The 12,836-nt window shown below is 39.6% G+C and overlaps 1 protein-coding gene across 1 annotated transcript in view; it reads right to left on the reverse strand.

Annotated features, from left to right (window-relative positions):
• lrp2a (low density lipoprotein receptor-related protein 2a) overlaps positions 1–12,836 on the reverse strand; it is a 286,554-nt gene that overhangs the window by 6,969 nt on the left and 266,749 nt on the right. Inside the window, exons 68-72 of the mRNA XM_048599223.1 lie at positions 6,706–6,773; positions 5,486–5,603; positions 2,289–2,412; positions 2,057–2,167; positions 877–987 (exon numbers count right to left, since the gene is read on the reverse strand). Coding sequence (XP_048455180.1) covers positions 877–987; positions 2,057–2,167; positions 2,289–2,412; positions 5,486–5,603; positions 6,706–6,773 — 532 coding nt within the window. The remainder of the gene's footprint in view (positions 1–876; positions 988–2,056; positions 2,168–2,288; positions 2,413–5,485; positions 5,604–6,705; positions 6,774–12,836) is intronic.

Below are 12,836 nucleotides of genomic sequence, written 5' to 3' on the forward strand. Positions count from 1 at the left end.
CCCTTCATCAGAAAAAAGCTTTTTCTGATGAAGGGTCTAGGCCCGAAACGTCAGCCTTTCTGCTCCTATGATGCTGCTCGGCCTGTTGTGTTCATCCAGCCCTGCACCTTGTTATATGGGATACTTGCCTGTGTTAGCAGAGGCACAGAATTAAAGTTATGCTGGAATTGTATAAAAAGTTGGTTCAACCATAGTGAGTGTATTGTGTGCAGTTCCAGAGCCCACATTGTAGGAGGCATGTAATTGCTCTGAAGAGGGTGCAGAGGACATTTTATCAGGATGTTGCCTGGGCTGGAGAGTTTTAGTTATGTAGAGAGATTGGATAGACTAAGTTGTTTACCTTGGAGCAGAGAAGGCTGAGGCAGGGCACGATTAAGATGTATAAAATTATGAGCGGCATTCCCAAGTGGACAGGAAGGATCTTTTCCCCTTGGTGGAAAGATCAATGATCAGGAGTCACAGAATTAAGTTAAGGGTCAGAGGTTTTAGTGGAGATGTAAGAAAATTTCTTTTTCACCCAGAGGTTGGGGAATCTGAAACTCAAAATGTGGTAGAGGCAGAAACCAGCATAACATTTAAGAGGCATTTAGATGTACACTTGTGATGCCAAGACATACAAAACTATTGGCTAAGTGGTAGAAAATTGGATTAGAATACGTAGGTGGTTGTTTTTGATTGGTGCATACACAATGGGCTGAATGTGCTCCAGACGTTTTTAACCATGGCTCTAAAATACAGGTATATACGTATATACACACATTAATTTATATGTATTTATTATTGTCCTTTTATACATATACAATACACACAAAATTAGAATGTCAAAAATTATCTTATAAAATGAAACCATTTATATAAATTCACCATTCCATTTACCCGAGCTTGTGATCCAGCTGAAACAGGCTTTTCCACAGAAGGAGGCATAGATGTATAGATGGGATTCTCAAAATTGCTTCCGTTTGTTTCACCACCAACTGCCATCGTATCCTAAATGGAAAATGTCAAATGTATTATCTTCAGATTAGAAAATTTTGAACCTGATTGTATGATTTCTCTGGGCAGTCTCTGTTTAATAGCTTGAACCAAAAGTTGATATCTAACCAATCTAATAAACATTATGTTAGTCAAATACTGGGCAGAGTAAAATACAAAGTGAAAAATGGAAGTTATCCTATATTCTAATAAGCTTTGTTTGGACTGTACCTGGAATACTACCTTTAGGTCCAGAGTAATAAGAATATAGTAGCCTTAGAGAGACACTACAGACTGACAAGAGGGCTACTGGTCTTAAAGCATTACTTTCTGAATAAAAGGTTATTTCGACTAACCCTAACCCTATTGAGCTTTGAATCCCTTCAAGACTGAAGGGTGATCTATTTGAGATATTTAGAATTAATGAAGGAGTTGATCAGATTAATAGAAATGTTCTTCTGGTGAGGAAGCCTAGAATAAAGATTGAAGAAAATAAAATATTTGTCTTATTTGTTGATTTCATAAGCATATATAATTAAGTTCATTTGGAGTGATGTCAGAAGAAACGTCTCACAAAATGGAGTGGAAATCTTGAACACTCTCCTTCAAAAAGCTGTTGAGGTTAGTTTTGAAAATGTTAATTCATCTAAGATTCATAGATTTTTGTCAGGTAAGGATTTTAAGGAATATATAACCATTGTGGGTTAGTTGAATTATACAGAGATATCCAGATCAGTCATGATCTAACTGAATGATGAAACAGACTCCAGGGACTGGATGGCATGCTCCCCTTCCTATATTCTATTTCACTTCCCCAAAATATATTATATATATGTTATATAGTTCAAATCAACTAATCTTTTATTACAAATAAAGTATTATAAGAAACGTTTATAAAATAATCTTCTTAGACATATATTTGTTAGAAGAACTTGAGCAATTCTGAAATACAATAACATATGATAAAGTTACAGGACTATTATCACCATCCAAACTGAAGTTAACTTAATAAACAAATTACTGTAAATATATTTAATTACAATATGGTACATCTATATATTTCAGTAACCCCTTTTGCAGTTACCGCTGATTGCTGGACTTCAGGAGCATCACTGGAAACATTTCCCTTCATTCCAAACATGGGATTTTCGAATGTGACTGGTTGCTTTCCTGCCTCCATTACAAAGTTTTCATTCTGTTACAGAAACAGAGTTGATTCAGATTTAGTAAAAGTACTAAGCACATCTGTGAAGCACTTGGCACTGCATAAACTTTTACAATGACAAGCCTTAAAAAGAAATTTGATTATATCTTACCAGCTGCATTGCTCCATCAATAGCAGAATCTATGTCTATGGCAGAGGCTCCACTGTCTATTCCAGTATCCAGTCCAGATCTAAATGTCACTCCATTATCTTTAGGCTTCATAAGACGACTTAAACTGAAGAAAAACAAAAAAAAAGTTATTATCTTATAGTTTCATTTTATGGAAGTGAATATATACCCTAGGTAATGGTAAGTTTGTACTGCTCCTTTGATATTTGAGCAAATAAACTGTAAGTATATATGTGTCACTACTCTACAATAATAGTTTCTTCCTGACAGTCACAGGATACAGGGTGGATAATTTAGGACTGTTTTTAAATTTAATCACTCATGGGACATGACTGGACAGCATTATTTCCCATTCCGACTTGCCATTGAGAAGGTGGTGGTGAGCTGTCTTTTTAAACCGCTGCAGTCCACATGCTTTCAGTTGAGCCATATGCCCTTGGGAAGGGAATTCCAGGATTTTGACCCAGCGATAGTGTTTATGTAGTTAGTCCAGTTGAGTTTCTAGTCAAGGGTAACTCCAAGGATTCTTGAGAATGGGGGAATTCAGTGATGGTAACACCATTGAATATAAAGGGGCAATAGTCAGATTCCCTCTTATTGCAGATACAAATGCCAGGCAATGACTATGGTGCAAGTATTACTTACCACATTGTCCAGATCCTGTTGCATGTGAACATGGACTGCTTCAGTATCTGAGAAGTCCTGAATAGTGCTGAACATTGTGCAATCATCAGGAAACCTCATACTTATGACCTTATGATGGAGGTAAGCTCATTTATGAAGCAACCGAAGATGGATGGGCCTAGGACACTACCCTGAGGAGTTCCTGCACAGATGTCCTGGAGCTGAGATGACTGACCTCCAACAACCACAACCATCTTACTATGTGCCAGGTATGACTTCAACCAGCAGAGAGTTTGTCCCCTGATACCCATTGATTCCAGTTTTACTCGGACTCCTTGATGCCACACTTGATCAAATGTGGCTTTGATGTCAAGGGCTCTCACTCTCACCTCAGGAATTCAGCTCTTTTATTCATGCTTTAACTAAGGTTGTAATGAGGTCAGGAGCTGAATGACCCTAGCAGAACCCAAACTGGGCAACACTGAGCAGATTATAGCTGATCAGGTGCTGCTTGATAGCACTGTTGATGACACCTTCCATCACTTTACTGATGATAGAGATTGATGGGACGGTAATCGGTTGGGTTCAATTTATTCTGCCTTTTGTGTACCAGACATACCTGGTCAATTTTCCACATTGTCAGGCGGATGCCAGTGTTGTAACTGTACTGGAAAAGCTTATCTAGAAGAGTGGCAAGTTCTGGAGCACAAGTCTTCAGTAGTTTTTGCAGCATCCGGTGCCTCCAACCATTTCTTTATATCACATGGAGTGAATCAAATTAGCTGAAGACTGGTATTTGTGATGCTGGGGACCACTGGAAGAGGCTGCGATGGATCATCTACTTGACACTACTGGCTCAAGACTGCTGCAAATACTCTAGTCTTATATTTTGCATTGATGTGTTTGTCTCTTCCATCACTGAGGATGGGAATATTTGTAGAGCCTCTTTCTGCGGTGAGTTGTGTAATTGTCTACCACCATTCACTCAATGTGGCAGGACTGCAGAGTTTAGATCTGATTCCTTGGCTGCAGGATCTTTTAGCTCTGTCTATCACTTGCTGCTTATGCTATCTGGCATGCAAATAATCCTGTCTGGTAGCTTCACTTGGATGATGCCTCATTTTCAGGTATGCCTGGTGCTGCTCCTGGCATGCCCTCCTGCACTCTCCATTGAACAAGGGTAGATTTCCTGGGCTTAATGATAATGGTTGAGTGGACTCTGCAGCAGTCACGTCTAGCAGATATGTTCATCAGGCCTGAAGCTGCTCATGAAGTAATAGTGCTGGGAAGCCTCTCTCCACAGCTGTTGGCAGACCTGCTGAGCTTCTCCAGCATTCTCTGTGTTTATTTCATATTTCGAGCATCAATAGAATGTTTTTGTTATTCTTTAGGAGTCAAATACATTGCTGTGGATCTAGAGTCATAAGTAGGCCAGACTGAATAAAGATGGTAGATTTGCTTCCCTGAAGGATATTAGTGAACCTGATGGCTTTTATAGAGTCATGCAGTTACACAGCAAAGAAACAGATCCCTTGGTCTAACTTGTCTAAGCTGACCAGGTATCCTAAACTGAGCTGGTCCAATTTGCCAGTATTTGGCCCGTATCCCTCTAAACCATCCTATTCATGTACCCATTCAGATACCTTTTAAATGTTTTAATTGCACCAGCCTCCACCATCTTCTCTGGCAGCTTGTTCCATACACGTACCATCCTCTGTTTGAAAAAAATTGATCCTCATGTTGCTTTTACATCTTTCCCCTCTCACAGTAACCCCACACCCTCCACAGCACCACTCCCCTACCATGGGCAAAAGTCCTTGGCTATTCACCCTGTCCATGCCCATCATGATTTTATAAACCTCTATAAGGTCACCCCTCAGCCTCTAATGCTCTAGGGAAAAAAATGATCCAGCCTATTTAGCCTTTTTCTATAGCTCAAACCCTCTAATCCTGGCAACATCCTTGTCTGAACCCTTTCAAGTTTAACATCTTTCCTATAGCAGGGAGACCAGAACTGAATGCAGTATTCTGAAAGTGGCTTCACCAATGTCCTGTACAGCTACAACATGATGTCCTAATTCTTATACTCAATGCACTGACCAATTTTATGACATCATTACTCAAAGTAGCCTTTTAAATCAAGATTTAGATGTTTTGAGTTCTCCAGCTGTTATGATGTCATTTGAATTCATGTCTACAGAGTATTAATATGAGCTTTTGAATCAGTAACATGAACACTGTACTATCATTCCTATGATTCAGCCCATCACTTTTAAGAAATGTGTGAATGTATCTTTGTTTTTGGATTGAAACCTAGCATTTCTGTGTAAAGGCATGAAAAAAAAAGCATGTATTTTTAACAAGTATATTTGTAATCTTAACAGTTGAAGCACTTTTTAAAGGCTAATAATGAAATGTTATATATCCAGTGAAACAAGCAGTTTGCTATTCAATGGCATCGTACACTACTTGTATGTCATTGATATCCCCATATTCTTGACATTAGTAAATCCTGGTGTCAGTAAATTCACAAAGAACCATATAAGAGTTGTTACCTTGTAAACTTAGGAAAAGATGGCAGGATTGAGCCTGTCCGTCTGTAATTCAGAAATGCACCACCAGCTAGTACTCCCAGAATTAGGACGATAATAACGGTCAGCAAGACTGCAGTTGCTGCAATGCAAAAAAAGCATATCAAAATTCCAGGATCCGTCATATTAAATGACTATCAAATACAATTATGGGATAACCTCTTAAACATTAGACTTTGCCATTCTCTTTGGACAAAACAGATATATAAAAACTTACCTAATAATAATTTAAGAAAGCAACTTGCTTTGTTATTTTGCATGCTAATAATATTTTTATGAATTATTTTATTTCTACACTGTGTCCATTTTAGTTCGTAGATAATTTTTTCATCTATATTCATAGATAAGCAAGTATTTATCACATTAATTTCATAACTGTCTAAATTATTGCATAATGAATGTTGGGAGATCCAAAGGTTTAAACAGTAAAAACACTTGTAGGAGACCTGATTGTTCCTGAGAATTAAATTATTGAAATTGATGTTACTTCAAGGGAAGGATTTTATACAAACTGTGAGCTTGTAACTGCTCTGGGATCTATACTTTGCGTTAAATATATCAACAAATAATTCTGACAAATCCCAGTGATTCTCTTTATAGTATTCATTATTGTATTGTTAATTTTACATTTTTTGCAAAAATTATTTTGCATTTCATAAAAAATTAAAGAGCAAAAATCTTCTTTCCTCATTCAGATATGTCCCTTCTGTGGCCAGTTGAAGCTCACACAAATCATAAGATTATAGAATCCCTGCAATGTGGAAACAGGCCCTTCTGCCCAACAAGTCCACACTGACCCTCATAGCATCCCACCCAGACCCATCCCCCTATAACCCACCTAATCCACTCATCCCTGAACGCTACAGGCAATTTAGCATGGCCAATCCACCTAACCTGCACATCTTTGGACTGTGGGAGGAAACTGGAGCACCCGGAGGAAACCCACGCAGACACGGGAGAATGTGCAAACTCCACACAGACAGTCGCCCGAGGGTGGAATCAAACCCAGGTCCCTGGCACTGTGAGGCGGCAGTGCTAACCACTGAGCCACCGTGCCGCCCTACAGTAATATTGCTGGAAGTATAAAGTAATTATAAACTTTGGTGGCCATAAGAATGACAAGCCAGAGGAGTTACATTGTGCCACTGAATATTATGATTATTTTTTGAACTTTTTGTAAGTACCTGTTGAATGGGGTGGTGCTTGGGATCTTCCAAACTGACAGTACCTTCCTGTATATCCATAAGGACATCTGCAAGAAGCATAAAATACACCACATCAAATTTTTATTTTCTGCCAGTAGGAATTTTTTTATCAGTCTAATTCTGGTCAGTTAGACAATTAGCTCTTGATAGATTGTAGCTTTAGCATTCGTTGCATATGAAATCATGCTCCCATTTTTAGATCTTGTTTTAATTCCAGGATTTTTCAATTGACTCATCTACATTGGAATAAGGTCTTTCTGGCCAGTGGAAAATCTGGGCCACTGTTTATTAATCATAGTAATTTCTCACCGCAGTTCTCATTAATAACTTACTTAGAGCACAAATGATCTTAAACAACAGGGAAATGATTATTGCATTGTTAATTAAGAGTGGATACTTAGTTCACTAACTGCAGTAAAAGTATAAATGTTTTGCATTTCACCAAAAATCAAAGAAAAGAGCAAAAATCTTTCCTCATTCAGGTGCGTCCCTTTTGTGGCCAGCTGAAACTCACAAATCATACGTAATATTGCAGGAAGTGATTACAAACTTCGGTGGCCATAAGAAGGAGAAGCCAGAGGAGTTACCTTGTGCCACTGAATATTATAATATTTTTTGATTAATGGTATATGCAATAAATGATTAATGGAAAAAATAATATGCAATAAATAATTAATGGAAAAAAATTGGAAAATATGTAGATAATGATAAGTAGACTTGAAAATAGAAGATTGAGGAGTCAGCTTCCAAAAAGAATATACTTGGAGTCATAGAGATGCAAAGCACAGAAACAGACCCTTCGGTCCAAAGCATCCATGCCAACCAGATATTTGAAATTAATTTACACCTATTTGCCAGCATTTAGCCCTTCTCTCTAAACCCTTCTTATTCATGTACCTATCCAGGTGCCTTTTAAATGTTGTAATTGTACCAGACACCACCACTTCCTATGGCAACTCATTCCATACACACACCATCCTCTGCGTGAAGAAGTTGCCCCTTAGGTCCCATTTAATTCTTTCTCCTCTCACCTTAAACCTATGTCCTGTCGTTTTGGACTCCCCTGTCCTGGGGAAAAGACTTTGGCTATTCACCCTATCCATGCCCCTCATGAATTTATATAACCCTATAATGTCACCCCTTAGCCTCCAATGCTCCAGAGAATGCAACCAAGCCTATTCAGCTTCTCCCAGCCCAAACCCTCCAACCCTGGCAACATCCTTGTAAATCTTTTCTGCACCCTTTCAAGTTTCACAAGTCCTTTCTTAAGCAGGGAGACCAGAAGTGAATGCATTTTTTTGAATCCACTTGAGAAATAAATTGTATTCAAGCATCACTTATCACAACCTCAGGACATTTTCTATCACAGCACTGCAGTATTTTTCAAGCATAGTCACTGTTGTAATTAAGGGAACTACAGGAGAAAAATTACACAGAGCAATTTCCCACAGACAGGAATGAGAGAAATGATCAGCTGTTTCAGTGATACCAATTGAGGGATATATATTGGCTGGAAAGCAGAACTACCTAATCTTTCTTTAAATAGCTCTACGGGATCTTTCACAAGAGAAGTTGAGGCCAAGATTCGACATCTCATCTAATAGATAGCTTTGCTGTCAAAACAGCAAAGTGTCAGCCTGAATTATGCACTCAGGTCTTTGGCCTGGTATTTGAATCCAGGACTTTCTGACTCCGTCAAAAGATTACTATCACCGAGATAATCAGGAAATGAACAGGATTTCAATCTATTTATATTTAGTTTATTCTGAGAACAGTTTACTCCAACTGATAATACATTTTAAAAAGTATATTTTGTACTTTAACAAAAATGGATTTTGGTCATGAAAAATATTAACACAAACTCTCTTTGTAAAGCAGCCACACAAAGAGAAAATCAGTTGTGTGTTCAATTCAGCCCATGTTTCCATCTCCTAGTTAGTATTCAGTGATCTTTGCTGACATGTGTTTAGATGTTGAATAAAACCCACTTTGGCCATAATTGTATTGACAGTCTTCGGAATTTTTTTTTAAATTCTCAGCCCAAAGTTAGATTCACAGTGTCATGACTTCCAACACAGGTAGGGCAAGGAGGTAGATCCTGAATCCATCCCAACCAGAAAAAAAGATTGAACCTCATGTTACTGGCATGAATCTGATCCACAATTCCTGCCCTATCAACTGTGCCAACTATTCCACCAAAGAATCCAAATTGCCATGATAGCATTTAGTTTAACATGCATGTTTAGTTCAAAGCTACAAACGATGATGGTAGAGGCTTTGACTATCTTTACATAGAGTAATAGAGTCAAAGGCTAATACAGCATGGAAACCGGCCCTTCAGCCGAAACTGGTCCATGCTGACCATGGTGCCCACTCAGCTAGTTTCAGTTGCTCACATTTGGTCCATATCCTTCTAAACCTGTGGACCTGTCCTACCTTTTTCCATAACTATGTTAAAACTAAGAGAGTTATGGTCACTGGATCCAAAGTGCTCTCCCACTGACACTTCAGTCACTTGCCCGACCTCGTTTCCTAAGAGGAGGTCCAGTGTTGCACCCTCCCAAGTAGGGGCATCTACATATTGATCTAGGAAACTTCCTTGGACACTGACAAATTCCACCCCATCCGGGCCTTTTACATTCTGGGTGGCCCAGTCAATACAGGGGAAATTAAAATCTCCAACAATACTACTCTAATATTCCTACAGGTATCTGCAATCGCTTTACATATTTGCTCCTCTAGTACCCACTGGCTATTTGGGCATCTATAATACAATCCCAACAGAGTGACCATCCCCTTCTTGTTTCATATTTCTGACCAAGAATCTCTCTGGCTTGTGAGCAGATGTTTTTGATAGCTGAGACTGGACACCATACTAGTGTAAACTGATGAACATCTGTTTACTATTTACACCATGTCTAAAGGCATGGTTGAGCAGGACTTCACTAAAACCTTCTTCACTTCGGTCTCTGTTCCACTTGATTGCATTATCAGTGATGTCCAACTTTGCTGTTAATATATATATATATTAATATTGGGTAATTTCCTTTGAAGGAGACCTAGGATCACTGTTTTCCTCTAAAAGGGCTTGTGAACTACCTAACAGGCTGATCAGGCTGTTTTCCTGGTCATCAGGGTAATTGGTTCAGTCCTGTAGAGGCCTTCTGCTGGTGGATACCAGTACGGGTCTGATTCTCCTGAGAACTCCCGATCAATATGCACGAGGTGAGATCATGGTTGAATTAATTGGCTCAAAACCTGGCCTTTCCAATTCTGTCCTGATCCCACGCTGACTCCCCTGCTGGAGTGATGGTGAGTTCTATACTTTGTGTCAATGCTCCTTGTGTCACTGGTAAATTATCAGAGAAGATTCTCTGGGACAGGATTTATTCACATTTGGAAAAGAATGGACTTATTAGGGAGGGTCAGCATGGCTTTATGTAGGGGAGGTCTCGTTTCATAAATTTGATTGAGGTTTTGAAGCAGTGATGAAGATGATTGCTGAGGGTAGGACAGTGTATGTTGTACGCATTGACTTTACTAAAGGATTTGACAAGATCCTTGATGGTAGACTGGTCCAGAAAATTAAGTCTTATGGGATCCACAGTGAGTTGGTGATCTGAATACAAAACTGTTTTGGTCATAGAAGACAGAGGGTAGTTGTGGAGGGATATTTTTCTGACTGGAGCTGCAACTAGTGGTATTCAGCAAGGATCATTGCTGGGGCCTATGCTGTTTGTAATTTATATAAATGATTTGGATGTAAATGTAGGTGGTCTGATTAATAAGGTTGCAGCAGATGACACGCAAATTGGTAGAGTTATGGATAATGAGGAAGGTTGTCAAAAGAAACTACAGGACATAGATCAGTTGGAAAGTTGGGCAGAGAAATGGCAGATTTAATCTCGCTAAATGTGAGGTGATGCACTTTGCGAGGTCAAGTGTAATAGGAAAGTAAACAGTAAATGCAGGAACCTTAGGAGCATTGATATGCAGAGAGATCTTGAAGTGCAAGTCCATAGCTCCCTAAAAGTGGCAATACAAGTGGATAAGATGGTAAAGAAGGCACATGGCAGGTCAGCCTCCACTGGTTGGTGCATTGAGTATAAAAGTTGGCAAATGATATTGCTGCTGTATAAAACTTTAGTTAGGCCACATTTGGAGTATTGTGGGCAGTTCTGGTTACCACACTAGAGAAAGGATGTGGAAGCTCTGGAGAGGATGCAAAAGAGATTTACCGGCATGTTACCTGGACTGGAGTGTATAGCTATAAGGAGAATTTGGACAAACTTAGATTGTTTTTGCGAGAGCGTTGGATGCTGAGAGGTGACCTGATAGAAGTATGTAAAATTTGAAGATGCACGGATAGGCTTGATAGTTAGACTCTTTTACCCAGGGTCAAAATTTCAAATACTAGTGGGCATAGGTTTAAAGTGAGAGGGATGTAAATCTGAAGGAGATACGTGAGGCAATTTTTTTAAGCAGAGAGGGTTAGGTGCCTGGAACGCTCTGCCAGGGGAGATGGTAGAGACATATATGACAGTAATGTTTAAGAGGCACTTAGGCAGACACATGAACAGGTGGGGAATAAAGGGATAAAGGATCATGTACAGACAGATGAGATTAGTTTAGAATGGCATAATTCAGATCCTCAGACAGCACTTTCCAAAAACCATGACCACTTCCATCAAGAAGGTAAAGGGCAGCAGATACAGGTAGTTCTCCTGTAACGTGATAGTTGCGTTCTTGTGAGACCTTGCGCTATAGAAAATCGCCATAGAAAATCGTGTTAAAGGGAAATCGCTATACCAGTACAGCAGAAAGTTTGCGTTATCCAAACAGCATCCGCTTTTCATCAATTGCATAACAGCCAATTCGCGTTAACAAAACATGCATTACAGCAGTACTACCTGCACATGGGAACACCACACCTTCAAGTACTTCTCCACGCCACTCACCATCCTGACTTAGAAATATATCACCATTCCTTCACTGTCACTGGGTCAAAATCCTGGAAGTCCCTCCCTAAAGGCATTGTGGGTCAACCCACAGCAAGTGGACTGCAATGGTTCAAGACGCAGCTCAACAGCACCTTATCAAGGGCAACTGGGATGAGCAATAAATGCTGGCCAGCCAGCAACACCCACATCAAACAAATGAATAAAAAATAACCATGGTTGGCATAAACATGGTGGGCTGAAACACCCATAGTGTTGTAGAGTCATCGAGTTGTACAGCACAAAAACAGACTCTTCGGTCCAACTTGTCCATGTCGACCAGATAACCTAAACTAATCTAGTCCCATTTGCCAGCATTTGGCCCACATCCCTCTAAACCTTTCCTATTCATATACCCATCTAGATGCCTTTTAAATGTTGTAATTGTACCCACCTCCACCACTTCCTCTGGCAGCTCATTCCATACACGTATCACCCTCTGTGTGAAAACGCTGCCCCTTAAGTCTTTTTTATATCTTTCCCCTCTCACATTAAATCTACGCCCTCTAGTTTTGGACCTCCCTATTCAGGGAAAAATGATGTTGGCTATTTACCTTATCCATGCCCCTCATGATTTTATAAATCTCTGTAAGGTTTATAAACCTCAACTTCCAATACTCCAGGGAAAATAGCCCCAGCCTATTCAGCCTATCCCTGTAGCTCAAACACCGGCAGTATCCTTGTAAATCTTTCCTGCACGTTTTTTAAGTTTAAACAAAATCATTTGTATAGCAGGGAGACTAGAACTGAACACAATATTCCAAAAGTGGCCTAACCAATGTCCTTTACAGCCACAACATGACATCCCAACTTCCATACTCAATGCACTGATCAATAAACGCCAGTGCACCAAATGCCTTCTTCACCATCCTGTCTACCTGGGACTCCACCTTCAAGGCAGTATGAACCTGCACCCCAAGGTCTCTTTGTTCAGCAACACTCTCCAGGAACCTACCATGAAGTATATAAGTCCTGCCCCAATTTGCCTTAGCAAAATGCAACACCTCACATTTATCTAAATTAAACTCGGTATGCCACTCTTGATCAAGGACCAATTGTACTCTGAAATGTAGCGACAGCAAGAACTACAGATGGTGGAGTCAGAGATAACAC

Source organism: Rhincodon typus, chromosome 7 (genome assembly GCF_021869965.1).
Source record: "Rhincodon typus isolate 14 chromosome 7, sRhiTyp1.1, whole genome shotgun sequence".
NCBI classification, from domain to species: Eukaryota; Metazoa; Chordata; class Chondrichthyes; order Orectolobiformes; family Rhincodontidae; genus Rhincodon; species Rhincodon typus.